The sequence below is a fragment of the Neophocaena asiaeorientalis genome, unplaced genomic scaffold (genome assembly GCF_003031525.2).
Source record: "Neophocaena asiaeorientalis asiaeorientalis breed wild unplaced genomic scaffold, Neophocaena_asiaeorientalis_V1.1 scaffold196, whole genome shotgun sequence".
Lineage (NCBI taxonomy): Eukaryota > Metazoa > Chordata > Mammalia > Artiodactyla > Phocoenidae > Neophocaena > Neophocaena asiaeorientalis.
The window spans coordinates 2,102,546-2,126,737 of record NW_020173929.1 but is presented as its reverse complement, the minus strand read 5'-3'; the positions used below and the strand labels follow the sequence as shown (position 1 = coordinate 2,126,737).

The 24,192-nt window shown below is 46.3% G+C and overlaps 1 protein-coding gene across 1 annotated transcript in view; it reads right to left on the bottom strand.

The window, feature by feature from the left end:
• KIAA1549L (KIAA1549 like) overlaps positions 1-24,192 on the bottom strand; it is a 126,618-nt gene that overhangs the window by 21,523 nt on the left and 80,903 nt on the right. The window contains exon 16 of the mRNA XM_024752632.1: positions 5,370-5,720. Coding sequence (XP_024608400.1) covers positions 5,370-5,720 — 351 coding nt within the window. The remainder of the gene's footprint in view (positions 1-5,369; positions 5,721-24,192) is intronic.

Here is a 24,192-nt window from a genome sequence, read left to right as displayed (position 1 = left end):
GAGGTGGTGAAGGAAACCCTGAACTGAGACTGAACTTTTGGCGCTGGAAGATTACAGGAAAATAAACTCACGTGTCTTGCACACCTGAGTTTGTGAGCTAAGATACATACTCCTCTCCTCCCTCCCTCTCTCCCTTTCCGCAGAGCCTTCCTGTACAAACTGGTTTTTACTCACCCGAATGATTAAGCTTAGAGGGGTATGCCTTTGCCAGACGCTGGGTACTCTGTTGGTTTTCAAGGGGGGCTTCCTTGGGGCAGTCCAAAGGCAAACAGCCCCAGCCCAGGCTGTCCCAGGTAATACAGAGCGACCTACCTTCGTGGACTCCTGGGAGCTGGGCAACGCTCCATTGTCTGGCTGCTAGCATAAATGATGCCATCTTGGACCCGTTCAGTTCCTCCTGTCCTTCCACTGACCCTACCCAAGACTGTACTGCGTGGTAAATCACTTCTCTGCCGTCAAGGGCTTTGTAGTTAATAGATATTATTTAATGACCATTAGGTCCAGGTGGCCTCTATGCTCTGTTACTCTCCAAACAATGATAAAGACCTTCATGATGTAGTCCCCGCACCCACAAGACTAATTACCCACCGTAAGTCTTGACGTAGGAATGCACGCCCTGTCTCCAAGCACATACCCCCATACCCCAGGTTAACTATAAAATTGTCCCAGTAGCCCCTCTGTGGTGTGGAATGCAGCCTGTGAATGCTTCTGGATCGCCATCTGCTCCATCCTACCCTGCATGTAAGTTACCCTATAATACACTGATCCATTGATTAAATGGAGCTACCTGCCTCATTTTTCAGTCTCCAGATACCTTCTCGGTTTGGTGGGTTTCCTCCATCCTTAAGCACCCATCAACACTGCTTGGGGTAGACCCTCTCCCGCCGTTCCACCTTCAGCAAACTGCCAATGACTTCTGTGCATAACTGACATTGAATTCCCATTCCCCCTCCCCCCGTCCTTTCCCGCCCCACCAAACTTGGCCAGATGGGAGCTCAGAACAGATTCAAATTTGATTTGGAGAAACATAAGAATTGCAACGTTTCTTGAAGCCAAGTGTCGGGGTGGATGCAAACTCCTTCCTGATATGCCTGCATATCTCATCATTAATGAAGGTTTCAGAAGGGGATTTTCGGTTTTGTTTTGCTTTGTTTTTGAGAGGAGAGGGGGAAAACGGGCTGTAATATTATTCTCAATTCCATCCTAATGGAGATGTCTCTCCTACAAGGGGCGATGATAGGAATGGACAAAACCCCATCAAACTGGATAAGCTTCCTTACAGGATCACACTCTGAAGCTTAGGAGATTTGAGTTCCCATCAGAGACTAGGACATCCTCTGGCTCACCTGGCCAGAGGGTGGAAAGAGCATGGGCTTTGAAGTTAGAGAGCCCTGAGCTCTAACCCCGTTCTGCCCTTTAGAGCTGTGTCAGCTTGGGCAAGGTTCTTCACTTCTCCAGGCCTCAGTTTCCCGTGGAGTACACGGGGATAGTAATGTTGACTTCATAGGGTGGGTGTCAGATCAGAAGAGACAGTAGCACTTAGCTTAACGCCCTGTATACGGCGGCGGGAGCGCAAGAGAGGGCAGCTGGTATTGTGCTCTTATTATTACTGTTAGCTGCATCTGTAAGGCCTCTAATGGGGAAGATGCTTTCACCCCGCCTTTCTCGGAATCCCTGACACCAACAGGAAGGCTGTAGGATGTTTTCATTCCTCTTGGCGCAGACTCATTACGGCTGCTAGCAAAATTGGATTGGTCATTAGGTGTCAAGTCCAATTTCCTCCCAGATTCAAGGGATAGAATATGATCAAGGGTCTCCTGAACTGCAGCGCAGAAATCCCCAGCTGCCAGCAGTAGCCTTCTCCACGACGTACATGCCGTCAGCCTGGCCGAGTGCATTTAGGACCACCTGCCTCCCACTATCCTACAGCAGAGCTCAGAGTGCTTCCTTTTTGGAAGCTGAAAAGCAATCACAGTTATCATTCAAAATTGCCACCCTGTCCATGGATTTCCACATTATCATAGCACAGAGGGCTTGGCAAGAACTTGGGTTAAGAACCACCACTGCTACTGTGTATTGTTAGCCATTTCTCTTTTCATTAAAATAAGGACCTCATTTTTTGTTGGCAAAAGGAAACCTTAATAACGAAAGAACTGCCTTTGATGTTGTTCAGTTTGACGGCCCATCTCTCTGCTGTGTTATTTCTCAGTCCATTTCCATTTTTTGGTGGCTTCATTTTTTTAAGTATATGATGCTAATGTTTCTGCCCTTCCTGGCACAACCGCCAACCCTGAATTATAACAAACAGAACCATCCAAGTTTTCATATTCCCACAATGACATTTTTAGATGCTTTTGTTCAATTGAGGCATATGGATGTGGGTTGTGGCATCTTCTTGCCTGTCATCGGAAGACTCAACCCCGTTATTTCAGTTTTTCTCTCTGAAACCCAGATCTCTTCACAGATTCCCAGAATCTGGCCTCCAGCTAGAGGGGCCCAGTCATCCCTGAGAATCATCTTTAAGCAGAAGTGAAGCTTCCCTGAGCACAGAGCATGCTCTTAAAAGAATGTAACAGAGCAGAAGGAAAAGAAGATGTACTCTCAGAACTGTCAGGGAAAGGGAGATAACGAGTGGAACCCAGGGAGAAGAAGCGAATATTTTTATAACAATGACTACCATTTATCCAGTAATTTGATGCGCTAGGCTCCATATGAAGCACTCTGATTAATATCCGCTAACGCGTGTTCGGTGCTTACTAAATGCCAGGACCGTGCTGAGCATTTCACACAAATTATCATCCCTTCCTCACTGCAGCCCTCTTCTCGCCACCATTCTACGGCTGAGGGATCTGAGACTCAGAGTTACGATCGCTGGCTGAGGTCATTCAGCTGGCGAGTGCCGTTCCACTCTGGGCTGAGGGAAAATTCGGGGACATGGTTAATGTCTGGAATCAGGAAGAATGAGCCAATGACACTGAAGTCAGTGTGGACCAGTATAGAGTGGATACAGGTAACTCTCCCCAGGGGACAGCCACTTTAAGAGGTAGGTATAAATGTGGTAAGATTAGAGTGTTTTCTAAATCTCAGTGAGAAAATCCCTTCTTTCCCCATAAAGAAGAGTACCAATTTAATGGGCAATTAGTTAAGAAAACTGTAATTGTGGAAACTATAATACGACTGTCATGGGAAAGTATTTTAAAGTGACAGATTTGCCAGGCTCAGTGAGCATTTTTCTAACTCTTTCTGAAAAAAAGGATACTTGGAATCTCATCTGATGGGAGCATGGCCAGTGGTGGCCCCCGAGTTGCTGACACTCTTCTGGAAGGCAGTGCTTCTTGAACAGATTCAGAAAAGTTCCATGATGGCAGAGGCAAACTCCTATTGCTGAGATCTGGGCATTGCCCCAAAGTCTTCTATTTTAACTTAAACATTATATTAAGAATTTTGCATTTTATTCTACCCATATCTCAGAAAATGGGATGCGAAAAAACAGGTCCCACATTCACTCTATTTCCTTTATTGACTATGCTCTCTGGGTTTGCATATTACAGACTGAGGAAGATGACTCCAATACCAACCAGTTCTCCTTCTGATAATGTCATACTTCCCCTGCATTGGCTTTTACTTAACGAAAGACCATTAACAGGAAAGACCAGGAAACAAGTATTCTGGCCCACCTGATCACTCAGCATCTCACAGCAAGTTTGTAAGTTAATATTCTTAATAATAAAGTAGTTTTTGTGAGTTTATTCAGCAAGATCTGATCACCCTGGAGTGAACAGACAAAACAGAAATTCTGCACCTGCCGACTTAAGGACAAACCCTTGCAGTGATGATGACCGCACTCAAGCACAAGTGTCCCTGCCCCAAAGGCTCAGTTTGAAATAAACTTTGGTCTCTCCTGACAGAGTTTTATCAACAGGGAAAGGCTGGGCCAGAGACTGACATTCAAAGAGAGGGCACCGACAGAAAGAGAGACTGAGGGGATTAGGAGAAGTGTGAAGGGGAGACATCTCAGGGACCTGGTCAGGAGGAATCTGGAGCAAAGAATAAGGAAATTCACAATAGTGTGTAGATTAGGTAGTTACGTAGCATAACAGCAGTTTATTAAGTGCCACTGTAGTGTGTGCTTTGCGGGGGTGGTGGTTGGAGTTATCAAAAGGCTCCACAAGCCCATAGGTATCCAGAACAGTCTACTGAAAATGAAAGAATACGATGGAGAGACAATGTAACAGCACAAGGCAGGTTGAGAACATGCGCTCTGTCACCAGATGGCCTGGCTTTGGGTCCTGGCTCTGCCCCTTTCTGGCTGTGTGACTTGAACAAGCTGTGTAACCTCAGTTTCCTCATCTGTAAAATAGGGATAAAACTAGTAAACTAGTACCTGTCTCAGAGGCTTGTAGTAAGGACTAAATAAATGAGTTAACATACACATGACACTTAGATCAGTACCTAGTAACGGTGAAGCACTCTATAAATGTTAGCTTTTACTGGGTAATTACATATCACAACGACAATTTATAAAGCTCTATTAATGAGTAACCCTTGGGGATAGGGCATGAAGTATTACAAGGGTGGAATCTATACATATACAAAGCATTGCCTATTATGGTCTGTGGCTTATAAAACTACGTCTGTCTTTTTAAAAAGATATCTGTAGATGCTATGGCGATGAACTAATTATATGCAAACTAATTAAAATCGTTGTTTAAATCATGGAAGCTTTTAGTCATTGGATGCTTTCTCAGATACTGAAGTACAGTTACCACTTAATGAGATAATCATGGCTGAAACTTCTATGACATTTACTGGGTGCCTGGTATTTTTCTAGTACCTCATGTATATCAACTTGGTTAATCTTTACAACCACCCTAGGATATCAGTTATTTTTCTTACCTGTTTACTTTACCCGTAGAAAATTTAAGTCCCCAAGTTACAAAGTCAGCTGGGATTCAAAGTTATGGCACCCGCCTCCAGAGCCTCTACTGGGAGCCACCAGGCTACACGGCCCCCTAACATGGGGCTCTGCAACACGTTCTGACATTTAAACCAGGGCCTTTAAACGTGGGGTTGGAGAAAACAACCAGTGCATGAAGAGTGAGGTCAGCCCTTCACAGGAGGGATAAAAAAGGGAAGTCATTTTAAAACATATTATGGTCAGATATAAGGGCTTCCTGTGTTTTTGTGTCCACAGGACTAAAAGGCTTAGGCTTGGATCCTGGGTGGAGGACGTGTGAAAGCCCAGCAAAGTTCGTTTCCAAATCCCAAGGTGGCTCATCAGGAAAGTCCCCGCTCTGAAACCCCTGTCGGAACATCCTGGCCGGGGCTGACCTGATGAGGGCAGGCACGCGGAGGGATGTCTGACTTACCGGCCGGGGCAGACTGTACTGGTACATTTCTGGGCGGTAGGTCGGCACCCACTGCACCCCAGCCCTGGGCCGCGTCATGGTCCCAGGAGCGCTGGTCACCACCTCGGAGTAGGGCAGGTGCTGGGCGGAGCCATAGGCCTCTGGGTGCCGGCTCTGGCCTGCGTGTCCTGCGGATGCCAGGCTGAAGGCCTCCTCCAACAGCATGTGCATCTGTTGCCGGACCTCGTCGATGGAGGGCTGCGAGCTCAGCGTGGAGGTCTCCGAGTGGCCTTTCACCTGCCTCGACCGGGCATAGCCCCGGGGCTCATTCACTCTGTCGATGTTGGTTTCCTCTATGATTTCAGGCTCAGTCTGTGGGACCAAACAAATGCCCATCAATTTGTTAATGAACTTTCCTTCCCATTAACGATGTCTTTAATTTACTCTAAAACGTTCTGTTTAGGTGCGTGTCATTAGACATTTGCGCTAATTTATATTAGACCCTAGGTGTCCTCTCCCGGCATTCACACTACAGGGGTAGTCAGCTAGCATTATATCAGTGAGGCCACGCTATCTATGTGAATACACACAACTATCTCTGTGAACTTCAGTTTTCTGGACCTTAAGGAATGCATCAGGCTTTGCTAATTCACATAATGAGGATGAGAAATGGCTTTTCATTGATGACATTAGTGGTATCCTCTAAAACCTTTCAGAGATGTTCTCCACCCTTAGGCCTTTCAGGTAAAAGAATCTAGAGCATCTTGTAGTCTACACCCCAGGGGCTGGTGTTCTAGACCATGGACTAACCCCCTAAATGGTCCTGTGCCCCAGCCATTGAGGGAATGGCTGGTTGCCTGGTGCCAGTTATCAAAGAGAATAACAAAACCAGACCTCAAAGCGTAGTGCCCCCTGAGTCAGGAACTCTGGGGTCAGGGCCCAGCAATCGGTGCTTTAACAAGCCCTCCAGGAGATTCTGATGCCTGCTCAAGTTTGAGACCCACTGCTCTAGAATGTTCTTCTGCCTTCTTCCAGTGAACTTTCCATTCGGGGAGCAGTTGCGGTACTCAGATGGGCAGAGAGCTAGGACTTGGTCAGCTTCCAGAGCAGGCTGCCTGGACTGTCTCATGTTTGCCTGCTAATGAACGCTTATTTAATAAGTCTGCATGTGTGGCACATTTTGGTCTGAGACTTGTTTCTGTGATAAAATGATAGTGAGGTTGCAGAGACTGGTTAACCCACGTCCACTTCAAGTATGTCCATGGCTACCGCTATCTGCTAAAAGAACCTGAGGGTTCTGTGTGAATAAACTGGCATAGATCAGTTTGCCACCCTGCTCTCCATCCATGATACAAGAAACAGCTGTCACTTTAGGAAAGTTAGACAACACAGATAAGCGAGAGGGAAAAAAATAAAGAAAGTTCATTTACATTTGGCGTAGTTATTCCATTCCTAAACCTATCTGATTTTGTGTGTACAGTCCTCTTCTGTGAACACATGCCCCTTTAAAAAGATTTATGTATTTATATCCTGGTTCTAGGTGCTTATAATTATTTTACATGGAGTGAATATTTTCCTACCTGGGTTTCACAGCTTAACTGCTGTGTGACTTTGAGCAATGTCTTAGCTTAGGTTGCTCCAAAAAGCAGAACCTGAGACGTACATTTATATACAGATAATTCATTTTGGAAAAGAATTCCTGGGGACTGGGGGCCTAGAATGAGTAAACTGGGGAAGGAAGAAAAGCTAGTCGCGGTACTGAGTTAATGATTGCTGTGGGCCACAGAGGCTTAATCCCTCTGGGGACCTCCGAGGAATGAGTCAATGACCCTCCAGAGACTGTCCTTGCACTCTGAGATCTGTGCAGGAGCCAGGTGGGCAGAATGGGGTCCCACGGGTGTCCCACAGAATAGTGCAGAGAAGCCTCAGGGCAAAGCCAAGAGATGGGGAACTGTTAGGGTAACACAGTCAAGCTGCTACCGTGCAGGAAGGATGCTGCTGCAATGACCAGATCTAAAAGGCGATCCGAAAAGGTAAACGGGCAGAAAAGATGTTCCAACCAGGACAGTTACTTAACTTTTTGATGTTTCAGTTTCCTCATCTGTAAAATGAGGATAATAATAAGAACTGCCTCAAAAGGTTTTATAAGGACTGAACAAGGTGATAGAGGTAAAGAGTTTAGAACAGCAGCACATGGTAAAAACACAGGAATAGTAGCTTTTGTTGTTATCATAATTGTCATTATTATTACTTTTATTCATTCAACCACACGTTATTTCTCACGGATAAAGCACTCGGACATATAGGAATGAGCACAGCAAGAAAATGTCATCACGGAACCCATTCATTAAAGGGACCCCTTCCCTCCTAAAAATCTAGATGTGGGGCTTCCCTGGTGGTGCAGTGGTTGAGAGTCCACCTGCCGATGCAGGGGACACGGGTTTGTGCCCCGGTCCGGGAAGATCCCACATGCCGCAGAGCGGCTAGGCCTGTGAGCCATGGCCACTGAGCCTGCGCGTCCAGAGCCTGTGCCCCGCAACGGGAGAGGCCACAACAGTGAGAGGCCCATGTACCACACAAAAAAAATTAAATTAAAAATAATCTAGATGTGGAAGGTCAGAACTACATTATTTTTCATGTTTTAAACATTTATGTACTTTTCTTTGGTATTAACACACACACATTAGAGAATAAAAACTACAGAAAGCATGAAAAAGAAATTAGACATTTCCTGTAATCTTATCACACAGAATTAGGGCTTGGCTATAGTTCAAGATCAAAAGACAAGATTTTCTGTGGACTTGCAAGTCTAGATTTATCAACGTACATCAACAGTAATTCAGAATACTATTTTTATATTAACGCATGCAAGAACAGGTTATGGAGTAGAGTGCAAAATTACCTTCATAATAATAAACAAGAACTCAAAGACATTTCATGCCTGGGTGTATGCCCCCAGACCCTGTGCTGGGGACGCCCCGGCGCCCTCATGCATCGGGCTTCTTTAGGGAAAGGCTTGAAATCCCTCTCCAGGAAACGTGCTCCCAGTGATACCTCTAGGGTAGTGAATGCAACTTCTGCAAAATATTTTCTTACAACACTTAGAACATTCTGAATGGAATTTCAGAGCCGGAAGGGACTTTAGGAGACCATTTAATTCAAGCCCCATTTTACGGATGAGAAACTCAAGGCCAGAGCGGTTACGTGACTTACCCAATGTCCACCAGAGGTGGCGATGGCAGAGCCTTGCTCTCCCAGCTCCTGTTCCTTGCACATCTTGCTGCACCCCATTACCTCTCACAGTTCCCTGTCAATGCTGGCTGCTACCCACACACGGCCCTTCCTCCTCACATCCCCAGTCTCCCGGATAAATAATGGATGCTTAGTGCTAAGCCACTCCCAGGTGGAAGATTAATGGTGCTGAGGACGGCTATGATTTTTTCCCACACCTGAGCCGGGCTATGCATTTCCAGTCATACTGGTGGATCGATTATTATGTGAATTTATAGCTGTGACTTCAGCAGGGCAAAAATATATTTCTTAGCAACAACTTCCTACTCACCCATTCTCCCAGGAGCCCTGGGGTGGGGCTGTACTGAGTTCGGGGAGGGGTTCTCCGAGTAAGGCTCAGGGAAGATACTATCTTGGCTGGGGAGGTGGAGACATTCTCCAGAATCCCATTGCATCTACCCCGTTAACACCCCAACGCAAATCAACCTGCGCTTCCCCCCGCCCCGAGTTTTCATTTTGCGTGGGCAGGGGCTCCCTTTAACTGGAGGGCCAGAGTCATAACCCAAGTATGACCTCAAGAGGTTGGTGCTAAAGAACTCCTTTTCCCACTCTTCTCACTTGCTTTTTTAGCCTCCTGATATCTACAGATGGAAACAAGATGAGCTCTCATTATATCCTGGGATTTCCCCTCTTCACACCTGATTTGCTTATTTAATCTTGAGCAAGTCTCGAAGCTCTGCGCCCGTTTCACTTGTCTCTCATGAACTTAGCACAAGACACTTGGCATTCAAGAAAGCTTTGTGAAACTGAACCAAAATAAAAAATTCTGTCAATTGCCCATGGAGTAGAAAGAACTTGAGGTTAAGATAAAGAGCCCTCATTCCCTAACAGATTTCCCCCAACACTGCAGAGCCACAGGTGAGCCATGCAAATTCCCTATGCCTCAGGCTCCTCACCTGAAAAATGAGAGTGTTAACCATGGTCTGGGGAAGTCCCTTCTGGTTCTCACATTTACTGTGATTTAGGTTGATTTCTTGGATGCTATCTGCTCTAAGGGAGCCCAGATTCCTCCTACAATCATCGTGCCTGGGGGGAATCTGATGTCCACTCATAAGGGGAATCCCTCCCCACCCTCTGTATCACCTCCTCCCCTATCTCAAAATATCAATATATGAGTAGTGATGTTTGTTCTTTTACTTAACAGATAATCATTGATTTCAACCCTGTGCTTGGCCCTGGGCTGGGATCTGCAGATACAACAATAAATAAGATAGTGTCCCAGCCCTCAAAGAGCTCCCAGTCTACAGAAGGAGACAAATAACAACAGTAATAACAGCGGCTAACATTTACTAATAGCTTATGTGCTAGACACTGTTATAAGTGCTTTATATAGACCCATTTCTTCCTTACAGTAATCTATGAGGCAACAACTATGTCTATCTTTATTTTACAAATGAAGACATTGAGGCATTGAAAGATCAATGCTGCCCATAATTGATGGAGCTGCATTTTGAACCCAGAGAGCCTGATTCCCAGCACCCAAGCTCTTACTCACCACATACATAAACAGGTCCATTACCGTACCACAGATATTGGCTCTGGCAGAGGGATGAACAGATATCTGTGACCAGGAAGACAGACTATAAAATAATAATTGAGGGCTCCCCTGGTGGCACAGTGGTTGAGAGTCTGCCTGCCGATGCAGGGGACACAGGTTCCTGCCCCGGTCCGGGAAGATCCCACATGCCGCGGAGCGCCTAGGCCCGTGAGCCATGGCCGCTGAGCCTGCGCGTCTGGAGCCTGTGCTCTGCAACGGCAGAGGCCACAACAGTGAGAGGCCCACGTACCACAAAAAATAATAATAAAATAAATAAAAGTAATAATAATTGAGAAAATCTACCTTATTGATTACTATAAAGATGTAAAGCATCAATATGCAAATATCAAGCGCTTAGAAGAGGGTCTGGCAGACACTCCCATATTATCTCCTCCTCCCCACAGGCTGTGGGTTCCTTTAAGGCTGGGTCAGTGTCTTTTTGTTATATCCACAGCCTCCAATTCAGAGCTTAGCCCAAAGCTGAAACCAGTAATTGCCTGTTAAGCAAAAGAACTGAACAGAGCAGGTGCTCACAGTTACTTGAGGACCTGTGATATGCTAGCCCTGTGCTGGGTTTTCCACTTGTGGTCCCTCACCAATCCCAGAGGGCCATATGGCTGTACCCGTTTTCCAGATAAGGCGTATGTGTCAACTGGCCTAACCTGCTCCAAGTCCTTCTTCCTAACTTGTACAATTTTGAAAATACCTTTTGCTTTTATTTGACAAAAAGAGGGAGACAGGCACAAAGACACATCTCCCAGTGTTGACTGATGGCTGGCTTGGGTACAAATGTCAGTGGCGTATCTGGGACAGAGAATATATTTTTAAACCTCCTTAACTTGGAGTTTATCATACTAGCCTCTCCAACCTCATACTCCAGAGAAGCACTGGGGAACTTTTTTTTTAAATGATTTTTATAAATTGATCAAGATATACTTCAATAAAAATTCTAAAAAATTAATCAGGGAATGTCTGTTCATGGTAGAAAATTAGAAAACACAGATAAGCAAAAGGAAGAAAATTAAAATCCATTCTAATCCTACCACCAGAAATAACTAATGTTAACATTTTGACCTTTGTGCTTGCCCTTCCAGATGTTTTCTATGCATATGAAATAAGATGAAGATTATGAATGGTGGCACATTACGGACACTCTCCTCTCTACTCCCCCACCTCACCCATCACCCCACCCCAGGCAGCTACAAAGAATGCTGACTTGGCCCAAGTCAGTTTCTCCCTCCTCCTCTTCCAAGGAGAGTTCACCACTTGCCACAAGATTCTCTGGCTTTTGTGATGGAGAATAGGAAGTGGGGGAGGGCAACGAGGCAGAAGCGGAGTGGGCGGCAGGACTTTTTTAGTGAGATTTTGGAGAGAGATGCAAAAGCAGCAATAAAGCATGTGAATGGGAAAGGAATTAAGGAAGTTGAAAAAGTATTACTGGGCATGACTGATAGCTTTCTTGTATCAATATATGAAAATATGAGTAAAGAAGTAGAAGCATTTAAAATCTACTTTTGTCGACATAATTCTTTTGAGTTTAGATACTTTCTCAGAGCCATCTGGGTCATGATTTTATAAACAGAATAATCACACACATATATATTTTATAAATATATATAAATTGAATGTCCCATTATATAAAAATCCTCCTATATATATGAATATATATGGATTTACATATATATATATAATGGAATTATATATAATATTTGGAAATCTTTTATACAATATTACAAATAAATATCTGTCAATAAAAATATGTATTTATAGGAAATAACCTTAAAAGAGTTCATAGCATTCTGCTATATCGAGTTTTCAACCTACTTTTAAAATTTTTATTTATTTATTTATTTTAATTAATTAATTTATTTTTGGCTACCTTGGATCTTCGTTGCTGTGCGTGGGCTTTCTCTAGCTGTGGCAAGCGGGGGCTACTCTTCGTTGCGGTGCACAGGCTTCTCATTGTTGTGGCTTCTCTTGTTGCAGAGCATGGGCTCTAGGCGAGCAGTCTTCAGCAGTTGTGGTACATGGGCTCAGTAGTTGTGGTTCGTGGGCTCTAGAGCGCGGGCTCAGTAGTTGTGGCTCACGGGCTTAGTTGCTCCGTGGCATGTGGGATCTTCCCAGACTAGGGCTCGAACCCTTGTCCCCTGCATTGGCAGGTGGATTCTTAACCACTGCGCCACCAGGGAAGTCCCTACAACCTATTTTTAACTATCCACTATTTTAGGTGGTTTCCCAATATTTTACCATAGAAACAAAGCTGACATGTGTATATTGTGATTAAAATTTCGCATATAACCATAAATTTAGCCTTAGGTTAAATTCCTAGAAGTAGAATTACCGGGTTAGAGGAAACGCCCATATTTAAGGTTTTGGATATTTATGGTGTTAAGTGAGCTAGGCTGAGACCTGGGAATCTTTGCTGCAGTGTTTGCACCTGGACAAACATCTCCAGCAACAGAATACAAAGAAACTATAAGGGACTAAGAATAACTGCACACAAGTGCAGTTGGGACAAATGATGAACAATAAGATACAAAAAGGACACAAACCATTTCTGAGAGTTCTGCGGATGATCCCCGCACACGGGACCACCAACGGGGTGGGCAGGCCACCTAAACCACGCCTCCTGCCCGACCCATTGGATCCGCCCTCACCCTCACCCCACTTAAGGAACCAGCTCACGCCCCCCACCTCAGGGAGTGAGCAAGGGCACATGTTTCTTGTTCTCACGCCCTCCTGCTGTAGCAGGAGTCCCAAGAAAGTCTTGCCTGAATTCCTAGTCTGGTCTCTTATCAATTTCTATTGAGTAAAGAGACCAAAGACCTGAGCTGGTAATCTAAGTATATCCTCAGCGGCAAAGGCCGCAGGAATTTAGAAGAAATTAACGTCATTTCTTCTTCATACCTGAACACACAGGCCTCGGGGCTTGAGCTTTAGGGTGCCCACCGGACGGAGTAAACATCTGCGATCCTTTCAACACTGTCTAAAAGAGCACACCTGTCTCGCACACCTAGGAAGGCCCACGCAGTGGCTAAGTATTCACATGACACACCATGGGACCAAACTTGAAGGAAATTATAGCCCTGCTAGGAACCCTAATTATCTTCTTTCTGGAAAATATTCCATCATATTGCCTGGTCCTAGAACACATTCTGTAGCCCTAAGACTTCATCAAAATTAAAAACCAGCTTTTTTTTTTTTTTTTTTTTTTTATCATACAAGTAATGAAAAGACAAGCCACCGACCAGGAGAAATATTAGGATTTGTATCCAAAATATATAAGGAATTCCTACAAATAAATAACAAAATGACAACGTCATTTAAAAATTGGGCAAAAGGCTTGAATAGACACCTCATTAAGTAAGGTACATAAATGTTCAATAAATGTACGAAGAAGTGTTCAACATCATGAGTAATTAGGGAAATTACATCATTTCACATTCACTGGAATGGCTAAAATTCAAAAGATTAATCACAAATGTTGGTGAGATTGAGGAGTAGAATTAGAACTGTCACGATGCTGATGGGAAGGGAAACAGCAGAAATAGTTTGTAAACCTGTTTGCAGTTTCTTAAAATGTTAAACATACACCTACATTGGGACCCAGAAATTCCACTCCTACGTCTTTATCCAAGATAAATAAAAACATATTGTCTTAGTCTGATCCGGCGGCTAGAATAAAATAACACAAACTGGGTGGGTTATAAACAACAAAAATTGATTTCTCATAGTCCTGGCGGTTGGAAGTCCAAGGGTGCCAGCGTGGTTGGGTGAGGGCCCTCTTCCAGGATGCACACCCCCCACTGTATCCTCACATAGAGGAAGGGGCGAGGTTGCTTTGCGGGCATCTCTTTTATAAGGGCGCTAATCCCATTCATGGATTCCACACTCACGACCTGCTCGCCTCCCCAAGGCCCCACCTCCTAATACCAACATATGGGGGTTAGAATTTCAAAGCCTGAATTTTAGGGGGACACACACATTTAGACGACAGTGCCTATGTTCACAAAACATATATGTGAAAATGTTTACAGTAGTTTTTTCCTAGTAGCTCCAAACTGGAAACAACCCAAATGTACAACAATAGGATGACGGATAAATAGTGGTATATTCATACAATGGAATAGTACTCAGCCACAAAAAAATAAACTACTGATACATGCAAAAACATTGATAAATTTTGAGCAAGAGAAGTCAGACACAAGAGTACATACTGAATAATTCCATTCATGTGAAATTCAAGAACAGGTAAAACTATGATAGTAGATATCAGAAAAGTGGTTGCCATCTGAGGTTGTGGTGGTGAAGACTGGCTGAAAGGAGAAATGAGGCAACTTTCCAGAGGTGATGAAAATGTTCTACATTTTGATTGCACTGGTGGTTACAAGGGTATCTACATTTGTCAAAGCCCATCCAGTTGTACACTACAGACCCGTACACGTTATCATATATAAATTTGGCTTAATGAAACAAACAACATGGGTTGGCATCATAGCTGGTTTGATGGGGATGGTAGGGAAGGCCTCTCTGAAGAGGTGACATTTATGGAGACCTGAAGGAAAATGGGGTGGCCATGTGAAGATCATAGGAAAGCTTATGAAAAGTCCTGAGATGGGAAAAGCTTACAGTATTTGAGGATGAGAAAAGTAACTGTTATGGGCTGAATTGTGTCCCCATCCCTACCCTGACCCCACAAATTCCTATGTTGAAGTCCTAACTATGACTGTATTTGGTGATGGGGTCTTTACAGAGATAAGTTAAAATGAGGTCATTAGAGTGGGCCCTAATTCAATACGACTGGCATCCTTATAGGAAGAAGAAATTTGGACACAGACATGTAACGAGGGAAGGCAATGTGAAGACAGGGAGAAGACCACCAGCTAGAAGCCAAGGAGAGAGACCTGGAACAGATCCTTCCCTCACAGCCCTCAGAAGGAAGCCACCCTGCCAACACCTTGATCTCAGGCTTCCAGCCTCCAGAACTGTGAGAAAATAAATGTCAGTTGTTTTAAGTCATCAGGTCTGTGGTACTTTGCGATGGCAGTCCGAGCTGACTAATAAATACATGGACCATGTGGCTGAAGCTCCAACTGTCAGGAGATGTGGCTGGAGAGGCAGGCAGGGGCCAGATCCTGTAGGGTCTTGAAGGCCATGGTAAGAAGGCTGGACTGTCTTCAAAGGGCAATGGGAAAGTGTTGAAGAAATTTAAGCCGGGTTGAAATGTGATTGGAATTTATGGGAGGTCAGTTAGAAGGCTCTTGCAATAATCCAGGCAAGAAGAGATATGGCAGGGGCTTGGATTAGGGTGGTCATGGACAAAGACGATGCAGCTGAGTTCAAGATGCATTTTGGAGGAGGGCTGATAGGACTTGTAGATAGTGACATGTGGGGATATAGGGAAGGAGTCAGAGCTGAGACCCTTTACCAAGAAAGGGCATCTTGCTACACGGTCTCCTTGATGTTCTCTGAGCTCCTCAAGCACGCATCTTCCTCTGGGTGCTTCAACTTGCTATACCTTCTGCCCAGAATGCTCTTCCCCTGGGGGTCAGCCTGGCTGGCTTCCTTACTTCAGGTCCCTGCTCAAAAGTCGCTTCCCCAGAGAGCCCTACTTTGGTCAACCTATGAAGAGCACCTCCTGATAGTCTATATTTTCTACGCTCTTCTATATTCAATATTCCATTGCCTTGCCCTGCTTTAGGTCCCTCCATAGCGTTTCTGACATTGTGCTGTGTATCTATGGGCTTACGTGTTTGTTATCTGTTCCCCTTGCTGGAATATAAGTGTCATGAGGGCAGGGACTTTGTCATGTGTCCTGTTGCATCCCAGAATAGTAGAACTTTAATAAATGCTCATTGAATGAATGAATGGATGGAAATTAATCTTAAAAGAAGCCTGGAGAATTCCTGCTCAAAAGTCTTTAACAGTAAAAGACAATTCCAAACGTCTAAAATGAATTAGGCAGTCCTATCTAGAAAGGAATTGAAGAGGAAGGATGAAGGACTGGGGAAGCCATTTATTCTAGAATTTCTTGAGTTATGAGCCCCAAAGTGGACAGATGTCTTACAAGGTCATACTTTCCAGGACACACAAGTGTGTGCAACAGCACTTTGCCCCACCCTGGCACTTCATTTCTGAAGCACAAAAATTTGAAGGTTCTCTCTAAAATTTGCCCCAAAGCCCCTGATTGTCAACTCAGCGCCAATCACAGCTCTATCTAACATGGAGAACAGATTCTGAGCAAATTCTGCATCTTCACAGCAAGAGCCCCAAGATCAAGTGTGGGTTTCAGCAAGATACATCTCTGGGTCATATGGCCATGATGAACTGATCTGGCTCCATGACCATCTTTCTCTCCACCAACAGGGTCCCTTGGGCAACACAAAACTACTGCTTCTCTCTGTTCAATGTCTGCTCTGACTATTACAGCCCCACTGCAAGTGCTGCTTGTCACTGAGTGAGCAGAGACATTTACAAAGCCACTTGTGAAAACCAAAGTTCAAGGAGTTTTCACTTCTGTGGGGAGAAGAGCTATCACGACACAGGGTCAGCTTCCTCCTGAGCCTACATCTCAAAACCTTCTCTGACAATAGAGGGACATTGGTATCCCTCAGAACAGATAGTGGGCTTCAAAATAATGGTTAATGATTTCTCTTCTGCAACAGGCTGTACAAAAAGAATTTGTTAAAAATCTCAGCAAAATTTCAAGTTTCACTTTGACTGTCTTCCAAAGGATGACCCACAATCACTTCCAAGCTACAGGGACATGAAAACAGCATGCTGTTTCTGTCTCAGATGAGTAGAAAAAACCTTACGGGGTCTCTCATAGATTTCTAAAGAAGAGGGACATTCTTTTTCTTTCTCATCTTCCAAAGAGTGACCCATAATTACACTGAAATTATGGGGATGGACAATCAAGGGTAAAAGAAGGTGTCCAATGTCCTCAGCAAATGGACAAGTCTCAGCTTTACTCGCTGCTCCCAAAGCAAAACGTCTTCATCCTGAAGCAGGAGTCTCAGGAACCGGCTCCATCCTCTTGTCTTTCTCCCCATGACCTGCTGCCCTCCACAGAGCAGTGGAAATTCAATTACTGAGCAAATCACATTTACCAAGTTATAACCACTGGCAACCCCGGGTCTGGCAAAGCGTGCTCTTAGAGGTCACCTCTGGAAGTCTGGCCTGTGTCAGGGCCACCCTTTACAAAGCCCTTCTCCAGCCCCATCATGCTGGAGAAAGGCACTCTTTGAGGAGTTGAGGAACACAATCCTCTCTTTAGTGTGTACAATCCTGATCACCATGTGTGAGTTTTTCCCCACACATCCAGTTCTTGGACATCAGCTGGGCATCCTACAGTTCAACTCAATTCTGATTCTACCTGGAGAAAGCATCAGATTCCACAGGTTAAGAGCTCAGCTCCACCAGACTGCCCCGCACCCCACCCCACCAACCGCTTCAGATGCCAGTCGCAAGTCCAGGTTGTCACCTGTGCTTCTGACCAGTCAGCTGTAGACTGGAGGTTCCAACGACTCCCTCCTCAGGTTCAGCTGTAATGGCTCAGAGAAATATTTTACGTACTAGATTTCTGGTTTATTATTAAAAGATATAAATCAGGAACAGCCAGATGGAAGAGAGGCATAGGGCAAGTTATGGGGAAGGGCAAGGAGTTTCCACGCTCTCTGAGGGTGCCACTCTCCCCAATCTCCATGTGTTCACCAACCCGGAAGCTCTCCGAACCCAGTCCTTTTAGGTTTTTAATGGAGGCTTCATTACATAGGCACGATTGACTAATCACTGGAAATTGAACTTGATCTCTAGCCCCTCTTCCCTTCCTGGAGGTCAGGGGGTGGGAGTGGGACTGAAAGTTCCAACCCTTAATCACATGGTGGGCTCCACTGGCAACCAGCCCCCATCCTTAGGTGCATTCTAGGTCACCTCATTAACATAAAGGACATTTAATGCTCCCATCACTCAGGAAATCCCAAGGGGTTTTGGAGCTCTGGGCCAGCAACAAGGACTAAGACCAAATAATCTATTTCTTATTATAAATCACAATATCACAGTGGGTGAGACAATTCACAGCAGTCCTGCGATGTCTAAAGTGCTACAATGGAAAAGAAACAGAAAAAAGAGTATCCCTCTCTCCCTCATGTAATCTGTTAGCCACAGGTACAACAGCTACTGTTCACTGTGCATCTTCTAGGTGCTTTACCTGCATTAATTCATTTAATCCTCACAACAACCCTATAAGGCAGGTTCAACCTGCATGCCCATTTTCCAGGTGGAGAAACTAAAACAGGTAGGTGAAGTAACTAGCCCAGCTTCACACTGCCAGTGTCTAGCCAAGCTGGACTGTGAACCCAGCTTAGCTCCAGAGGCCATGAGCATAACCATTACACAGTACTGATTGTGAATGTTGAGAACAATACATGAGCCAGAGTCAACTAATGACTAATATGTTTTAAAAAACCAACCTGAGGGCTTCCCTGGTGGCGCAGTGGTTGAGAGTCCGCCTGCTGATGCAGGGGATGCGGGTTCGTGCCCCGGTCCGGGAAGATCCCACATGCTGCAGAGCGGCTGGGCCCATGAGCCATGGCCACTGAGCCTGCGCGTCTGGAGCCTGTGCTCCGCAACGGGAGAGGCCGCGACAGTGAGAGGCCCGTGTCAAAAAAATAAAAATAATAAAAAATAAAATAAAAAGTCCACCTGAAAGTAAACACACAAGAATGGCTTTCTCTCATGGGAAGTTATTTTGCTTTTTGCTCTTGAGACGAGTCATCACCTGCTTCTTCTCATCTTCTTAGCTGAATTGGCCCTGCAGGCAGCAAGGGGACTCAGGCTCAATTTTGAGAGCCGACACGAATCCGCAACCAAACAGGCTCTCCCTGTCACCAACTCAAATCTGCTCTTCCTCCTTCCACCTCTTGAAAAAGCCAGACAGACCCACAAAATCCCTCTTGGTCACTCTGCCTCTAAAACACAACCTAGCCAGGACTCCCCAAGCCCACAGGGAGAAATGGTCATGGGCTTATCACCATGCCGATCTTTCCCTTTATGGACGGTCAACCAAAGAGGTGTTTGTCCTACAACTGAGACTGGAGGGACAAGTGACATGGAGGACCGTGCTGGTTTTGCCCCTTAAAAGGCCCAAAGATTGATGTTCCTCAAGTCGCAGGTACTGTAATGGCCTCAGCATCCATCCACTCCTCTCCCTGGGTCTCAGACAGGGGCTCTGCTGGGGGGCCGGCAGGGACTAATAAGCCTGTCCCAGCTCTGCTGCTGAGGTCTGACTGGGTTAAATCAATCAGTATAAGCCCCCTCCTCCCCCCACCCCGCTTGATACAGGGGTAGGGTGGGCACTTGACCTACCGTGGCTCAGTTAGAGTAAAACCCATAAGCTTTGTTTCATGGCTGGGAAAAGAGATATCCTCTCTTGCGTTGGCCAACGCAGTATGTAGACACGAGGCCTGAGGCCACTGCAGCCATTTCCTACAGGAGAGAATCAACCTGCAGATGAACCCAAAGCATGAGGGGAACAGCACTGCATAACGCAGAGAAAAGGAACGGGAGCATCAATCAGACCAGGCCCGGATTTACTGTACCCAATACATGCTCTTAATGAGTAAAGACAGTCTGAGTTGGGTTCAGTTTTCTGTTAGTTTAGCCAAAGCATCCTAACTGATAACCACCATTTAGACTGAACTTCAAACACTAACAGGCATTTGTCTACAGTGTTGATAAGCCAGTCAAATCAACTGTTTATCTGGCTCAGAGCGAAATCTGCCCCATACTTTCAAGTCTCAGCTCCGGAGTCACTTCTGGTTGACACTTGCTTGTTCATTTGCTCAAAAAACAGAGACACGGCATCTAATATGCGCTGGTTCTCATTCTGAGTGCTGAGGCTCCCAGGATGAAGAAGACATGATTCCTGTCCTTGAGGAGGGCAGCGGGGGAAATAATATATATAAGCCCACAGAGGGAGAATGGGGAGTAAGGGCTCTGATTGGGGTGAGTCCCAGGTGCTCCTGGAACACGAGGGATGGCATTTAAGTCAGACCACAGACGTGGGGTCGAGGAAAAGATTCTCGGGGAGATGATGCTTAACCGAGTTCTGAAAGCATTGCCTGAATAGGCAGTTCTCAACTGGGGTACCCCAGGGTACACTCAGCAACGTCTGGAGGCATTTTTTGGCTCTCACAACTGGGAGGTGCTACTGGCAGCTGGTGGGTAGAGGCCAGGGATGCTGCTAACCGTCATACAATGCACAGGACAGCCCTCCATACAAAGAATTATCCAGCCCCAAATATCAGTAGTGCTGAATTGAGAAACCTCGGCCTGCGCTAGGCCGGAGGGAAGGGATGTTCTGAGAAGAGGGATGAGCACATGCAAAGACGCAGAGATGTGAAATCACAGGGCAAGTCTGGGAAGGGCGTGTAGGGCCGCAGCCAAGGGGTGGGTTAGAAGCAGCAGCCGCAGCCAGAAGGGCAGGCCCAGGCCAGCCAGAGCAGATGAGTCCTGAGCCGGAAGCTTAGAGTTTGAGTCTTATGCCCAAGCCCTGAGGAGGTACTGAAGGATTTTAAACAAGAGTATGTGTTTTAGAAGGTTTCCTCTGGCAGCCGTGGGACAGACAGGAAGAGACCTTCAGGAAGACTTCCTGTTCCCATCCAAGTTCACTGGCACAACCGGCTGCATATGTCTCTACCTGTCTCCTCCACTAGTCTGCAAAAGCGCCTCGGGGCAAGCACTAGTTAATCTACCTTTCTCTTCTCCATAGAGCCTCACACAGGTAGTCACATGTGGGGCTTAGATGCCAATGCCAGCAAAGAAGGGAAAAATCATGTAGTTAAACCTTTGAGAAGTCCTTAAATCATCCATATGGTACAGCATGCACGGCCTTACAGAACAATATGTGAAAAGAAACAGATCACCTGTAATGCATGATATGAACAGAACACAGACAAAAGCTATTTTTTTTGCAATATTTAAAATTCTTTCCTTTGTCTTACAGGGTCTATATTACCGAATTTGCGTATGTTAAACGCAATATGATGCAGTGGTTCCACTGCACGTGAGAAATGTTTGCTAGAGGAAATGAAGGGGTAGCAACTACCAAGGGGTGTTCTCATTTGTCCCCTGGCCTTCGGCTCCCGCAGGCATTCAAGGGCCACAGTGGGCCAAGGAACACCAGGGTTGGGAGGCACTAGCGTGGGGTGGATGGTGCTGTGCTGCTTAGGACTCTAGGGCTCCTTCCCGAGCTGCTGGGCACGCCGCCAGCCCTCAGGTGTCAACTGGGAATCGCCCTCACTCTCCCCGGGCATTGGTGGGAACCAGCAGTGGCAACTCTCTCGCTGGGAATTGTCCTTGGCTAAAGAGAGCTGCCTCTCCCAAGGACACCTAGGGACTGGCCAGTGCTAGAGGATAAGAGCCCAGATGCGTCTCGAAAACCTGGGACAGCTCTTCGGGGCCATGTGAGCTACAGAGCTCCCCGGGGGTCAGCTGAGGGCTTGTAGTTCCTGTACCATAGCCCGACCTTTAACTCTGTCCGGTCCTGCTTCCTTCCCTTCCCCTACAGGTGTCCATACCAAGAGCATGCTGGGGACGCTGGCCTGCAGTAAGTGGCTGCCCTAGTCACGAGGCTAAGAGGTCTCAGAGCTCAGAAGAGGCAGGGTGAGTAGGCGGGGAGCAGGAACAGGCAGCGTCCAGAGCACAGGGAACCAGAGAGAACAGGCAGGCAGATGGCACTTGAGTGCTCACTAAGGAAGGGAAGCGGTTTGTCTCCTGCCCAGTGGGAACCTGCCGGCACGGGAGGGAAAGTTCAGCAGGGGAGGCCTGGCACCAAGTGGGGTCACTAGGCGGTCCTGAAACCTGGCCTTCCACCCCCAAAATCTGCAAACAAGAATCTACTTCCTGCTCTCCACCTGCCAAGAGGCCTCCATCTTTGTGGGATTAACGAGCATCTTTGTGGGCAGCCACCAGCCCGCTGGGGTCTGGACTACACCAAAAGGCTCACTTCACCACCAAACACCTCCACCTCTGCCTCAGCCTCAACCAGGGAGCCTGATCTCCCATTATCAGATATTTCCCTGGGATTAAAGGCCCCTGTTAAAACACAATGTACTATAAGTTAACTTGAGATAACATATCAAGCCAGGCTTATTAGCAGCTTAAACTAGCTGGGAGAGGCAGGAGAAAGAAATGAAAGGCTGAGATGGGAGACGTCTGTAAGGCAGTTCTACGTGGGATGCTTAGGAGGTGATGGTGTTGGGGTCAGGGCCAACACAGGGCACCTAGTTCAGAGGGCAACGGCAGGTTGCTTCTGGTAAAGGACAAAACCCCCAAATCCAACCATCTGCTTCCCAATGAAAGCAAAAGTTGGTTGTACCCTTAACTGGGCACATCAGGCAGTGCCAGGGCATCCTTGTGCTTTGCCTTGGTCTCTTATTATCATGCCAAAGCCATAAGACGCTGGGGGAGGGAGGGGAGAGGTGAGCAGGAGAGACTCCCATTAATAATAGGATTTACAAGTTTACTGAGAAGGCCCCAGACGTGCTGTATGCTATCTCAGGCAGTCAGGGGCCTTCCAGATCATATTTCATCTCCCTGAAAATGGAAACCGTCAAAACAACTGTTCTAATCCCTCGGCCTCCTTCCAGTAACCACTGTTCACCTGGAACAAAGGAAACTGGCTTCATTGTCAGCCAAGAGACGCCAGCAAGATAAACAGCCCATCACACACAACACAGTGCGCCCAGCCTGCAGCCTGGGTGGGTACTGAGCTCTGAGCGGTGTTTCCATCTTCCTCTTTGCTATGCTTTCCTCCACTAGTTCCCACAAATGCTTCCCAAATATTGCTCTGCCTGGTCATTCTCTATCTTGCTTTTACCCCGTGCCACGGTAGGAATGTTGGACCAGGCCTTGGCAACCTCTTTTTTACACACTTTCCTGTAGCTCGAAGGCTAACAGCTAACATGCACTTGGGGCCCTCCAGGAGGAACTGGCTGTGATTGAGACTTAGGTTCTGTCAATTAAATGCACTAGTGTGTGGTTTGGACCAAGGGAATGAGGCAGGGCCCACCTTTCTGCTGGTCAGCAGTTCCAGGGCAGCCCACTTCCCTCACCTTCTTGCTTGGGGCACAAGCAGTGGCCCCTCTGCAGGGCCAGCCCTGCGGTTTTGTTCTCAGTCTTTCCTGGAACACTCCTCCAGCCCTCTGATAATTGTGGGAGCACCTAATTCCTTACAGTCCCTTTTTGTCTGTTTAAAATGGCTCAATGTGAGTCCTCCTGCCGATGCAGGGGACACGGGGTCGTGCCCGGTCCGGGAAGATCCTACATGCCACGGAGCGGCTGGGCCCGTGAGCCATGGCCGCTGAGCCTGCGCGTCCGGAGCCTGTGCTCCGCAATGGGAGAGGCCACAACAGTGAGAGGCCCGTGTACCGCAAAGAAAAAAAAAAAAAAGGCTCGATGTTTTCTGTTTTCTGCAGCTGAACCTTGCCTGATGCAGCGCCCCTTTTTGTAGGTTTACAAACTCTTCAGTTGTAAAATCATCTGGTTTCCGCTAACATATCAAAACATTTCCCCCAAGGTTGTAATAGTGCTGGTGATGGCTACGTCAGAGCCTTTGACATCACCTCTACTGAGACGCGTCAATGGATCAATCATCCTTCTTAACATTTTCACTCACTGCCCACATGTTTGTTAAGGTCTGAGCACTGCCAGGGTGTGGAATTCCAGACACGGTGCTGGAGAGAAACTAAGGGAAATGCTTGTAAAGCTCTCTACTTCTGGGAGGTCAGCACTCATTTTCAACATTATAATTCAAACCATTGTTTCAGAGACGCTCGTGGCCAAGGCACATAGCTGACCCTATTCCTGTCATAGGTTTTTGAAGTCCAAATGCAAATCAAGGTTGAGGAAGTGCGTTTCTATTTCTGGGGAATGATTTGATTATCACTTGCCCTTTGGAAGCGAAGACTGATTCATCATCCACATACAGGGGTTAACAATTTGGCTGATGTAGGA